The 15,016-nt window shown below is 33.4% G+C and overlaps 1 protein-coding gene across 1 annotated transcript in view; it reads right to left on the reverse strand.

Moving 5' to 3' along the window:
- Positions 1-2,145: 2,145 nt before the first annotated feature.
- LOC123710438 (prolactin-releasing peptide receptor-like) overlaps positions 2,146-15,016 on the reverse strand; it is a 55,009-nt gene continuing 42,138 nt past the window's right edge. Inside the window, exons 2-3 of the mRNA XM_045662308.1 lie at positions 5,415-6,796; positions 2,146-2,461 (exon numbers count right to left, since the gene is read on the reverse strand). Coding sequence (XP_045518264.1) covers positions 2,440-2,461; positions 5,415-6,709 — 1,317 coding nt within the window. The 5' untranslated portion in view covers positions 6,710-6,796 and the 3' untranslated portion in view covers positions 2,146-2,439. The remainder of the gene's footprint in view (positions 2,462-5,414; positions 6,797-15,016) is intronic.

The raw sequence follows: 15,016 nt of genomic DNA on the forward strand, positions 1-15,016 counted from the left end.
ATTATCAGCTATATAAAAATAGGCATTCGAATATCATAATAATAATTATTTTTTCTTATGTAATAGGAGGCATGGGAAGGAACCTCTCGGACACTCGCTTTTGAAGGACCCTGAGTCAAATTGATTCATAAATACCTCATATTGATAGATGTCATAACAATAAAGAACAGTTAAGTTATTTATAACAGTTGCCTAAATACGGAGAGTATACTTTAAACGGGATCTATAACTTCTAGGAAGTTGATAAAGTAGTTTGACATCCATGGCGTCGTTGCACTTATCACAAAACTTGAAGGCCTATAATAATTATTCCCTGATCAAGAAAATACAGTTTGTATACAATGCAAATGTTTTCAAAAACGTAAAATAGCAAAAAAGTTAGTAATGATGTAGTGTTGGAAAAAATGGCGGACTCACTTGTCCATTGAAGCATTTTGTTAAGTGTTTCTTTCTCATAATATAGTGATTTTTTTTTGAGAAAATATGAGACGATATTCGTCATAAGAAAGTTATCTTAATTAAAATAACTAGATTCATTTATTGGCGTGTTAGGGAAAAATGATGAGAGTAAATTTTTACGATGCGCGCTCACACCGTTACAAAACCGACACCCTGAAAGCGTAGTTACTATTTTAAAATAATGTCATTTTTTTAAATTATGTAGAAATAATTGTTTTGTGATATTTAAATAAACTTAATTTAACTAGATAATGCGTTATAATAAAACTTTCTACGTATTAAATACCTTTTTCTATTGTTTATGTCGTTTTTTTCTAAAAACGAAGAATAAACAAAATATAAAAAAAATAAAAAGATTTTTTTTTATTACACCAAAGAAGTCTATCTTCTAACGCGTGTACATAAGTACACACACATATTTTTATATTTATTTACAAGAATATATGAAAATTGGTATACTGTTATAATGTCATACTTGTAGAATACCAGTCATTAATAGGTCATGTTCAGAATTCCTCATTTAGTGCCATGAATGCAATACTATAGGTATAATAATTGGCAAATTAAATATTCAGTTGATCAGTCCATTAATTATCCGTAATTATAGTTACATGTAATAATGGAGAGACTGATGTTATTGGTAGCCCAACTGTTTAACAAAGTAGATTATTAAATAGTATAATATTTCTTTATGTGTTTCAAGATCTTTTGTCAATCTAATCGGTAAGTAGTCGATCAGCCTCCTGTACCGTTGTTTTTTTTTTCACCGGTTTAGCGAATATTTATTGCGCATATAGAAAGAAAGTGGACACTGCTCGTGTTGGCTTCAACGTGCGACTTCCATCCCTGAGGTCGTAAGTTCGATCCCCGGCTGTGCACCAATGGATTGTTTTTCTATGTGCGCATTTAACACTCGCTCGAACGGTGAAGGTAAACATCGAGGGGAAACCGGCTTGCCAATCCAAAAAGTCGACGGCGTGTGTCGGGCTCAGGAGGCTGATCACCTACTTGCACTAGATTAACAAATGCCTCATGAAGCAGATACAGAAATCTGAGGCCCAGACCTAAACCCAGACAGGTTTCAACGCCATTGATTTTATTTTTATAATTGATCGATCAAACAGATGCTTATCTAAAGCCTGGTTGGAAAACTCAAGACCATTTTGCCTCTAGCATTACTATGAAGCGATAATCTTAAATGTAAAATAAACAATTGTTAATCGCTATTTATTATTATGAATGTTCTGTCCTCAAAAAATAATAATAATAATAAAATAATAAAGTAATCTAAATAGACGGATCTTTATACAAAAATTAATTTAAACGTGTTGTAATAATTGAAATGTTTCTAAAAACGTTGCCTTATACTATATCTAATCTATATTTTAATTGAAAAGATTTGTTAGGTTGGGTATATTTTTGTGGTTGTGGGATAAAGACGACAAAGGATACGAATATATGTAATACAAATGTACATGTGGAGGAAAATGCTGCCAGCGTTAAAGGTACACAGGTCCATCCACATCCACATAGATAAAAATAAAATACGAAAAAACAGTCAACTTTTATTACATTCTCAACATACCTTTTACAATTTAAACTTAACGTAATTTAAACGTAAAGTATAACAATTTGTTATTTTTATATCTCTAAATAAAACTACACATCAAAATGTTTCTTCTTTAACTCGAAATTTCAAATTAGATTTAAATCCAATTTGAAATTGGGCTCATAAGTTCAAAAAAGAAACAATATCTACATAGTAGGCCTTTAGGATACTTGCGCGTTATTTAACAAGAATTCGATAAATAATTCATGTACAAACAAATTCACTATGAAAAACTCAATATTATCTAATAACTAGCTTATATATACTTAAAGTTTGTCTTGGATCTTAAATACTATCACAGAAGCAACATAATTAAGCAAATTTTATTATGTACATAGTAATTTATTTACAATACGCTATATACTTTAAGTTCATTCGTTGTGTGCTGGATTCCTGTAAACAAAAAAATATATTTAAGCAATGAAGCATGGGACAGATATATATTGCTCACTTCATTCATTTTAAGAAGATCATAAACATTATTCGTTGCCCAGATTTTAGACTAAGATAAACCCCAGCAGCTTCAGGTTCAGCGGGCCATATTAGTGGTTAAATCAGATTATTCAGAATTACAATATGTTCATGGGAGATGTTAGAGCTGCATATAAGTTAATAAAAGAGAATCGTTTCATAACCAATGGTGCAACTCTTACACGGCCCGGAGCCGTTTCACATTACCTGTATAAAATTAAAACAAATAATGGCGAAAAAACCGTAGGACATATGCTTAAATAGTCGTATATTCGCACCGTCCAGGCACGACCACAAACAAAGATGGCAGTAGACTGTAGCGGTACAGGACATCTTAACAAAGCACAGACCGTGCCTGGAACGGTTCCGGAACAAAATTATTAAATCTGAAGGAGGCAAAAAAAACATTAAAGAATATTCTAAATAATAATAAATATGACCGATGTAGCCGAGTGTATCTCGCGAGACGCGTAACTCGAATGAGTGAGAGATTTTAATGTATGTATCTTCTTTGCAAAATATAACTGATGAAAATAGTCCCTGGACAAAACCGGGAGTACAACGAAAACAAAACGTAGTGGTTACGTGCTAAGCCCCAAGGTATATAACTTTAATTATAGTTCTAATAGCGTAGACGAACGTATGCAAGTAAATACTAGACTTTTATTTTGCTAACGCCGTGGAAGTCGAGGATTTACATCCGCGAAAGATTTGAATTTGGAACAGGTGACTCGTTTAAGTTTTTTCAAACAAAAATGACTTGTGTTGAAATAGATGATTATAGTAATTAAAACCGGAATAACAAGATAAATTTAATCAAGAGTTTTGATAATGTTCTTAGAGCGGAAAGCAGTGTCTGATGTCAACATAACGCGAACTTTATAACGATCTTTGTTAATTGACGCATTGTTGTCTTAACAAGTTAGAAGGTATTTCCTATATATATTTTATTAAATCAGATCTGCAGTACAATAAGGCTTTTTGTCGTTTAAAGTATATTCTATTTAATATAGGAAAATGCTGATTTATTCGTAATCCAGCAAACAGAGAATATATATAAAAACGAAAATACTAATTTAGCCAAAAATGGAAAGCATAAAATTTACAAAAGGGAAAAATCATTAAATGTTATTCAACATATTTAACTAAGTAATACTTAGTTTGGGTGTGAATGCATCACCATCATCTTGGTGTAAATGAGGGGAGGTAGGTGAAGGTATGTATGTGGGGTATGTTCATGATGTAGGTGATTTTGCGCTAAGGATATTATTAGTACTCATTTTAACTATATACCGCGATAGCTTATACAATTCAAGGCTTAAATAGTGGTCGTCGTATGTCCGGGCTGCGGGAGACGAAATAGAGTTTTTTTCGTAGTTAGTGTTGATGTGAGGTATATGAAACAAAGCACACATACACGGCAAGCGCACACAAATGTATTAGTTAAGATTATAAAAAAGATAATTTGATTTTGTCTTCAATTAAAAAACTAAACTAAAAAATTTTTTTCGAGGTTTGACATACTCATATAGATACTCGTATTTCTCGACGGTGTACAGTATCAAGTACTGACATAATTATTTTGATCTTCGTCTGGAATTAACTGAATACTTCAGTGAAACTTTTTATTTTTTTACATCGTGTTATCTTATGAGTTAAAAAGTCAATGCGAATTGTAATGGTATACGCACGTATGCTACGTACGTACGCACACAGGCTGATCTTTAATGCTGCTTATAAATCTCAAGATAAGCACACAATGTTCCTTCCATTCCCAAAAAAGAGGGTTAAGAAAACTTCCCGTTTGTTAGAGTCCCCGTTAATTATGATGTATTAAGATGCCTGAACAAGCAAGTTGATTGACGTCACGGTCCGCTACCAATATTTGGTGTATTATTGTTTAACTTGGAACTTAGTTGAGCTATGCGTTATAGTTTTGAGATTATAATAATAAGCCTACTTCGAGGTTAAATGATAGCTTTGATATTAGCAACAAAGTGTAAAGTAATAGTATCTATTATTTACTACAAAAATGTAAATGATAATAAAATTTCATATTTTTTAAATATTAATTTTATCGTCTTGTGGCTGCTCGTCTCAAAGACAGCTCGCGACAATGTTTTCAACATGGAGTGGAGATTACAAATAAACGTGTTCATCTCTGGTGATTTGTGAGGATTATAATATGAGGCAAGTTACTGTTAGGCCAAAAACGTATGACGGAGACCACGGCATTGCAATTCCCTAGTCTTGGGATCCCTTGTGCGGCCTAATGTATTTTATCCTAATTTACTGAAGTTAAATTAATAAAGCGGCATTCATTACTTAGTTTTATAATAAAAGTGATTTATGACGATTAATAAACAGTTAAATGTATTACGACCTAAATTTTAAGTGAATATTTTCAATCAAACTAAGTGTAGGATTACACAGAGCCGGGTGAGCAAACAGGATCTATCACGGGGACATGACTGAGTGCAAACATTTCAGAGATTTGTACAGCTGCTCTGTAGAGTTACTTTCGAGTTCATACTAAGGAGATTTAGCGAATTCCTCACTTTGTCAAGTACTTTTCAAGTTGAAAGTTCTTTTTCTTCTAACTAAATTGTTACTATTTTCTCCGGAAACGATTTCAGGGAATGCTCGGGTTTCGAGACTAAATCCTATATTTTATTTCTATATTTTGATAATTGAATTTCTTGGCGAGCATTTAGAAAACTACACGTTAATGTTGACCATTTATAACTTATTTAACGATTAAAAACACGTGTATAGTATTAATATTTACGACAATTTAACATTTTCATATAAAATTTGTGATTTATGAAGTTTTATTGATAGTTATGACATGGAATCAATATTCAGATATACTTACAAAACAGTTTCCTTCGGTTCATTGAATTGTGATTCTTCATCAATTAGTTGCAAGTTTAAATTATCATTTTTCGTGTGAAACGTCTTATCTTCTAAGAGGATATTGTCCATCTCTATACTATCTTTTTTGCCATTCCCTTCTAATATCCTCTGTTTTATAGAAGGTCCTCTATTAAAAGAGGAAGCTAGCAAAGTCTCCTGAATGGTTTCATTGCCGTTACAGATCTTATCTGCCTTATGTGTGGGCATCCGTCCCGAGTGGTAGCTATTCCTCACTCCACCCGTGGATTCGAAGAAAGGCAACACCTGCTTGAACTCCTTTCGGAAATTATCATTCAACCATGCGTACAAAAATGGATTGTAGCATGTTGATGCCATCGCCATTGAGTGAGCGAGGAAAAAGGACACATAATAGTAATTCCACTCGGTCATTTGAGCATAGAAGTCGTTGAAGATATTTATCAAATTTATAGGAAGCCACGATATACCAAATATCGCGACCATCGAGATCAACATTCTATTCGTTCGTCTCTTTCTATCTCTATCTGCCTCTTCTCTCCTTGTGTTCTTAGCACCAGGCTTAGACCGGGCACGGTCGTTCAATCGTATACTGACACATGTATAACATATAGCTATTACTAGAAATGGAATAAGGAACTGTAAAACGGTTGTGCAGACTCCAAATATCTTCCTTGACCTGTCTGATGGCCAACTCTCCTCGCAGTACGTTTTGTTGTTCGTTATTTGAATTCCCATGAACAAACCATACGGGCACGTGACCACTAACGAGAAAACCCATATGAATATGATGATAAAAATGCAAGTATTGAGTTTCATACGTGGATGAAACGGATAGATAATAACAAAGAATCTATCTATAGCTATTGAGGTCAGGGTGAGTGTGGATATGTAAACGCTGGTCCCTTGAGCGTATGGCATTAGATGACATAACAATCTTCCGAACACCCACCGCCCGAGGAATGTGTACATAGGCGTTAGAGGCACTGCGAATATACACAGAAGGATGTCTGATAACGCCAAGTTTGTTATGAAGAGATTTGTAACTGTTTGCATAGCTTTATTTCTGAACACCACATAGCAAACGAGGACATTGCCGAAAACTCCGAGGACGAATATTATCGCGTAGAGAACACAGAATGCGACCTGTACTATCTTCACGTCTATGATATCTGTGGTTCTATTAGTTTTGGGTTCATCTAATACTTCTATTGATTCACCGGTGAGGGTTTTCACAATGAGAAGTCCTCCAAGAAGTGCTGTGCCGTTCAGAGTCATAGCTGCTTCATTGTTATCTTGTCGTCATAAATAATTTCTCTACTGTCGTAGTAATATTAGAAATTTCTGATAGTGCTGCCAATCCATCTGTAAAGAACGGAATGAATAGTTAGTATTACGTTATATGGGTCTTTTTTTAACTTAATTTCAATTTAACAGTTTTTAGGGCTTTATGCCGCGAACTACCGCTATATACTAGTTGCCAACTGAAGAATTTCCGAACCAATTCGACTTAGAGTTCCTCTAACAAAATGCATACTAATTCTTAAAAAGCCCGCACTCGCGAGCCCTCTGGCATTGAGTGTCCATGGGCGACGGTAGCACTTAACATCAGGTGAGCCTTCTGACCGTTAGCCCCATGTTATATAAAAAAAAATATGCAACTCCAATCCTGGAACACAACATGTCGTACAAATCAAAAGCTTAACTTTAAAAAAATTCGATCATCAACTACGTGATTATACACGGTCTTTAAAAACAGAGTGAAACAAAGGGAGCATAAACATTCTTAATTTATTACTGATACCTGATGGGCTACGTTAACATTCTACCCACGTACAGAATTCTGATTTACAAAAGGTATATGTGAAATGCGTAACACATCCTTATTTCGATTGAAACAGGAACGAGAACTGTTTGAGGTACGGCAACGGCAAATTGGCGGGATCACAGCGTGTGCTGTTGCCATGGCAACCTGTATGACCCCATCAACTCGAGGATACATTAACACATATAGTATATCGTAAATCTGTGGAATAAATCTCACAATAGGAGTTATGTTATAGGATTGTGAACGTCATAGGTTTGATGTTACATAGGTAGCGGAATTTATTGGAAATTTTGATCAAATTCAGTAAATGTCTGTGCGTTATGTACGTAGCTTAGTTAGTCACGGTTAATAAATACTAACATTGCCGTGAAAATATGCCGTATTGCATGTTTGGCTCTCAAAAGTCTATTTTGAGTATATAATTTTATGAAACCTTTTATTTAAAAAGCTTAAGATATTTGAAGGTATTATTTTTAGTTGTTTTAACCCTTCAATCGAATTTTTAATGAATCTTTCGAGCAGTGTTGTTGTAGTCATTGAGCAACTATCGGAAGTATGTTCAAATCCCGTAATTAAAAAGGTAAAAAGCAACGTGACAAAGGTAATTTTTCTTATACCCAAAAATCTGTATATATCACCTACTTTCCTTTGAGAGAAATCCAAGAAACATACCGACATCTGAAGTTATTTTTGTATTCCTTTTTTGCAACGAAAATTACGCACGGCAAATAGGCTGTACGATAGCGAATTCTGTTACCATGACAACCAAGGGTAGTAGTGAAAAATTATGAACAATTAAGCTGCATTATCGTCTCAAGTGACGGAGTAAATGGTGAATTCTAAGAAAAAGTTAATTGAACAAAACTCGCACGTGTTGTAAGAATTGCTTAATTGCTAGTATTTTCCAACCATTTTCTAAAAGTGTTCGCCGTACCGAGCTTCACGCTTCTTAGATTTAATAGGGTGGGAATGAGTTGTATTAAAACGTTCATTTAATGGAAATATTGCAGCGCTGCGTGTGGCAGACACTTCTATAGTTCTTCTTATGTAATAACGTTAAACAAAATCCAATAATCCGGAGATTTATATGTTTAAACACATATTTATAGCATTAATATTGCCCTAGTGGATTAGTAACCCAGGTCTTGTGTTTAATATCATTGGATCCTTCTTATATAAAAAATTGAAAATTGTATACCATACAGTAGCAAAATTATATACAGTGTGTAAAAATAAATAAATACTTGTACCAGGAGTCCCAGCTCTTTCGTAACTTATATTGTAATAAATATTAAAAAAAACAATGGCGCAACAACCTTTTTAGGTCTGGGTCTCAGATTTCTGTATCTGTTTTATGATCATTTGTAAATCTAATAGGCAAGTTATCAGCCTTCTGTGCCTGACGCACACCGTCGACTTTTTTGGTCCAAGGCAAGCCGGTTTCCTCACGATGTTTTCCTTCACCGTTCGAGCAAATGTTAAATGCGCATATAGAAAGAAAGTCCATTGGTGCATAGCCGGGGATCCAACCTAAGGGAACGAGGGACGACACTGCTGCATATGGTACTAAATATCTGTGTGTAAATTAAACTTAGGTAGACTATGTGTGCGTTTGTGTGTGCGTTAGTGAATGTGTAAGGTTATATAATAATAGTCTTTAAATTCTCCACCTTTGCATCTGTGACTCAACTTGCAGCCTTTAGTATGTTGCCTATGCAGTCTAAGATTAAATATTTATTATTCTATTTACTTGATTGTTCAATAACTGATTTGGTTTCAAGATTTTTTAACAAATGTAGTTTTAGTAGGACTGTTTATTTATCAACATTTCGTTCCATGTCCAGAAATATAATACAATTGACATAATTAAAGTACGGCAACTGGCTTATCGCTTCAGAGCGATCTCTACCAGGCAACCGTTGTGAGAAAAAAATTGTCAGTACAGGAAGTGTAAAAATACATACCACATATATGTAGTTATTTAGACAAAACTAATGGAACAAAACAAAGGAATTAAAACATATACAAAATAATGAGGACAATATTACAAGTTTGTCGTTGTATCGTTTTCGTTGCTAGTAAGATTACTATTAAAATAAAGCAGTATTTCTTATACGGCGAAGGCAAATACCGTGAGGAAACAAAGTGTCAAGACGGAATAAACATTACATTCACTAGTAATCTTAAGCAATATCTTGTCAACCTGTACCTGAAACAGAAAATATTCTGATTGTGGAATTGTAGTTATAATATAATTATAAATGTATAAGTTATGTAGCAATTATTTCCCAGTTCTGTTAACATCATATAAGGAACAGACTAGCTGTCTACGACACTGTGGAGGCTAGCCTTTTACTTTTACCTAAATATTCTTATTATTGTGTATAATAAAGTATGGTCTTTCTTTCAAAAGACTTTCTGTTCTGATTCCATATAATGTATTATATAATCATAACGTCCAATATATAAATGTACCACTGAATCAATCAATCTACGTTAATTTAGTATAGTTGCGTCTTAGCGAATGTTAAAAGCATTGACAAAATACGTGAAAAAGCATGACTACGTCGTCCACCACGAATTATATTTATTGTTGTTAAGTTCTAAGAACATCTTCCCACGGTTGCAACCAAATTAAAATTTACGCGGCGGATTTATCCGAAGCATCCGATATAAATTTAAATTAACATCTTTCTCTGTTGCTCTAAACTTTTATACAAACCCCTTTAAAATACTCAACTGTATTTACAAAAAAATCCTCATAATTACACTTTTGATTAATACACAGAATCGTAGCTGTGATTTTGTCGAATTAGTTATTTTAGAATTATTTTTATTGAGGCAACAGGTGGGAAATATCCTAGCATAGTTATTTATTGAAATTATTGGATGCTAGACAAAAAACTATTATCTGTGGTAATAGATATCTGATTAATCATCTGCTAGTTCACAGATATACATTTTGGTATCTTAGGTTATTATGTTATTAAACTATGCAATTCCATAGTATTAGGTAAAAATACGATAATATTTATTATGATAATTTTGGTGACATTTATGGTATGTAAACAAAATATTTTCTTATTCTTAAGTCTTAGTGGTAAATGAAAATAGAACACAATAATGATTAATATCCTTATTAGTCTTAATTTATATCGTAATGTTCTAGATCTTCAAGACATGTGTTAATTTAAAAAATGTGTATCCGAATTTTTGTAGGCGTTATGTTATATATTATAATTGACTGTATTCTTCCATATGGCTACTTAAAGCTACATGGAAATATCATCCCCTTTCTCTTGTATGAGTCCTCTTGATGTTCTAATAAGCAGCTTCGTAGACGGAGCGTTGCATTTTTAAAGGATACCTAAGCGTAGAGGTACTACACACCGTATCTTACAAAGATATTACCATACTGTGAAGTTTATATCTTTATAACGATTTATACTGACTAAGTATTATAAAAATATATATTTCCAACACAAAAATATACAGTTTTTATTTCTTAACCTACATAATAATGATAAAAAACTATTGATAAAGAGATAATTGAAGCAAATTTAAAAAGTTTGGTCCCTGTGGCACCAATGCTGGCAGAATTTACTCGCTGTATTGCGATACTTATTCGAGTAGGGAAGCGAGCATTTTATTCAAATTATTGTAATCTTAAACATTAATGAGACAGTCGCTCAAAAAGAGGATTAAATAATATATGTTTGGTAGTTAATTTAATTGTACAGAAGTCACACAAATCAAAGACAATATTAACCAGTGAAGTGGATAATTTTTTTACTACTGGTTAATATAAATAATTTAAGTAACATATCAGACAGGGCAGGGATTCGGTATTTGGGACACTCCAGATGCTGTTAAAACCTCCACCCAAAGGTGGTAATAATGATTAGCCATCACACCTATATATTTAAAACGCTGTACTAAAATGTAGCCGTAAAAACATTTGCAGTCGTAAAAAGTAAATTAATGTCGTCGAAAATTAATGAAGATCTCGCGAAGAATTCAATTTACGAGATTGCGTCCATTTTGAAGGCTTACTAAATTACTGTTTATTGTATACCGAACTGGGGTTGTACCGTCATTGTGAGAAGCATTTATAGAATTCAAAACATTTACCTAGTATCATCATCGGACGTGGAGGCAGTATACGAAATTCCACCCGTATCACCTTGACATCGTTCCACGACTGAGCATTTTTAAGCCAGTTTTTGCCGCGCACTACCGCTATGTGCCAATTGAAGTATTAACGAACCAATTCAATTTAGGGTTCTTCAAGAAAAAAAGCTTACAATTTTTTAAAAGCGCTCGCGATTACTCTGTTGTTGAGAGTGACTATGGACTAAATCCAGGAGTAGCTAGAGAAGAGAGAAGTTATAAGTACCTAAAACTGACGAATGTTCACGGTTAATATAGTGAATGAAGCAATAGAGGTATGTCGGGACCGTAGATAGCAGAGCTCCGTAGTCTGTGCCTATCCCTTCGGGAAAAAGGCGTGATAATATAAATAAATTTAATTATATTTTATTTTAGTTGAGCTACACTAACTATATCTATTTTCATTTGACCCAAGGGTTGAAAATGTCTAGAAGTTTTAGCAGTAAAGTGAATTAAAGCAAACAACAAAGGAAGAGGCTGGTAATATCTAGTTGGCTACTATTAAGAGATTAACTTAGGTTTCACTCACAATTTCGTTCTCGTTGCTAACCCTGTTAGTAAACTTCTACAAAGAAATTATCTAGTTAAGAAACTTGCAAACATTAAGTATGTAGTTTGCAGGAATTCTGAATGTTTGTATTTATTATCAATGAATTACACCCTTTACACCAACGTTAGAACTTGAATTATACCATTTATTTTTTCGTAATATATATATAATGTATGGAACATTTGACTAAAAATATATTAGCAGCGTACGTTAGATTGTGGTATTAGTTACTAACTTCCAAAATATTGTCTAAATTAATAAAACTAAACTTACTAAATAATTCATTAATCCAGACCTTTTTGATGGATTGAATAATGAAAGATGTTTTGTACCTCCATCCCGACATTGTATATGTGCAATACAGATAGTAATTTGAAAATAATCCTTCCAAATTGGAAATGAATCTGTATGGTATCGTTAAATTAGAACGATTTTGCGATGCAAAATGAAGGAAAAAGCTGAAAAACGAGACTTCATAAGAGCTTTACAAGTTGTTATTTACGTATACATTTGTAGTAATATTTTTTAATAAGTAACACGTTCGTCTGGCGTTCTAAGTAATGACATTGTAAGCCACTTCTTACCGCGTACCACCAATTTTTGGAACTATGCTATTACATTATTACCGTTAGAGGTTGCAAGAGAACCATAAAGGCGGCAACGCAATTGTATATAGTGTTGTGTCCATAGTATAAACATTTAACTTTAGGTGAATCAATTGCTGCCATAAAAAAGTAACATATTTAACCTTTTCTTAAACATCGTAAAATCCTTTAATATCGTGAAAATAATGGATATACGTAAAAAATAAACCTTTTTAGGTCTGGGCCTCAGATTTCTGTACCCGTTTCATGATCATTTTTTTAATATAGCAAGTAGGTGATCAGCATTTTGTGCCTGACACACGCCGTCGGCTTTTTGGGTCTAAGGCAAGCCGGTTTCCTCACGATGTTTTCCTACACCGTCGGAACTAATGTTAAATGTGCATATAAAGAAAATCCATTGGTGCAGCCGGGGATCGAACCTACGACCTCAGGGATGAGAGTCGCACTCTGAAGCCACTAGGCCAACACTGCTCTACATACATATACGTAGGTACACCAATTCCTGAATAGGAGTGATTTGTAGGTTCTTTCAAAGTTTGCCGAAGACGGATCGAAAAAAGTTGTGTGAGTTTGACATTTGTATTATCTGTGCACTATCGAGTTACAAACTATCGGACGATAGTCTGTGATTTAAGTGACTACTGAAACTTTCTGATTATGTGAGTTTATTAAGCCTTACGTCAACAATATAGAGAGTGATTCGGATATTTATTCAACTTAGAATATTATTCATAAGCAATTTGTTTCATTGCACTCCTTTAACAAAAGTATACCCCTGTCTCTTTTCATCACGGCATAAACACGATTTCACGGAAACAGATGAAAGAGTACCTTAGATAAGAGAGAACGATTGTTCTCTGTTTTTATAAATAATCCACAGTAACTAAATAGGTCTTAGCCTCAGATTGCATACGTTTCTTTGATAATTTTTATTTTATAGACACTTATCAATGAAAGTCAGCCTTATGTCTGACACATTGCGCCGCTTTTTGGATTTTGGAGACCTGTCGGTTTGTTTACGATGTTTTGCTTCACCGAGTTAGTGTTAAATGTACATAGCTATTATTTTATTGTTTATAAATATAAAATAAGGTTTTAATGAAATTTGTAACCTGTTTATTAGTCAGTTGCGATAATTTTCTAATCAAAATACCCAAACGCAATCAAATCACCTAAGAATGCTCACCTAAGCAAGCTTAGCAAAAGTATCAAATTCAATAATGTAAAGATTTACAACAATAGACAACGCCACCTATGTCGAACGCGCGTTGCCAATCTGCTGTAGTATTTAGAAATTTTCAATAAGTAATACAAACAAGGAACAACTTTTAATATACACTTTAAAAGTCGACCAGTCTCGTAAAAGTTATAACACAATACTTTCGTGTCAATGTTATCTCTGAGTAGGCAATCAACTTACAGTAAATCAGATAAGCTCATGATAACATTAATGTTGTGATATTTTGTCAAAATAAAAGCTATCTCCCCAATAAATAGGAGTCATTTATGTTAAATTATTGCGTTCCCAAATATTGTATATTAACTACAAAACAGAACAGATAGGCAACTTTACGGCGATGGTCAAGGCTTAAGAGTTGAGATTCAAACAGTGATAGACACTCTATAATTTGCTTTGTCTGTCTCTCAATAGCATTCAGAAACCCAGCCTATATTAACAATTTATATATATAGGGTGGCCAAAAAGTCAGGGATGAAATGCAACTAGGGGATAGATGAGGTCATCAGCAGCAACAAATTGTTCTACGGAAGGTCTCTAAACTCAACCCCTGCAAAGTTATGATTTATTTTGCATTTTTATAACAAAAATGATTTTTTTTTACTAATTCTTATCAAAATTCGACAAAATCTACATACTGTATCTTTTTCATAATATCCACTAGATTGGTACCAATATGTCCTTGCGTTATACATGTTGTTTCTGGTTGTTTATTGGATGTATTGAAGATAATATTAAGTTTTACGAAAAAAAAATACTCAAATCAGAACTTCTCATTTACTTCGGACCGCACTGTGAAAAAAAAACTCTACCGAAAAGGTTAGGAAAAGGCGTTTAATAGTTCTCTAGTATAGGATTCTGAAAAAGTATTTTACATCGCCATGAGTGGCTCTAATATTTTTCTAGGAAGAAAAAACAAAATAACGGTTGTGAAAGAATTGTTTTAAACAAAACATTGTTCAATAAATGTTCGAAATTTCTGCCTCTGACCATAATAAATAATCTGCACCGTCTAATACAATTTCTACGTAACCTTCGAAATGCACCTCGGATATTAATAACTTGTATCCTAGCAAATTCGAGTTTTTGCCGTAGTTCTAGTTCGCTATTGTTCTCTCTTTCATAAACTATTTATTTAAAAGAAAGAAAAAAATGGGATGGTTTTAATCGGATGCATTAACATTTACCCATATTT

Source organism: Pieris brassicae, chromosome 5 (assembly GCF_905147105.1).
Source record: "Pieris brassicae chromosome 5, ilPieBrab1.1, whole genome shotgun sequence".
Taxonomy (NCBI): Eukaryota; Metazoa; Arthropoda; class Insecta; order Lepidoptera; family Pieridae; genus Pieris; species Pieris brassicae.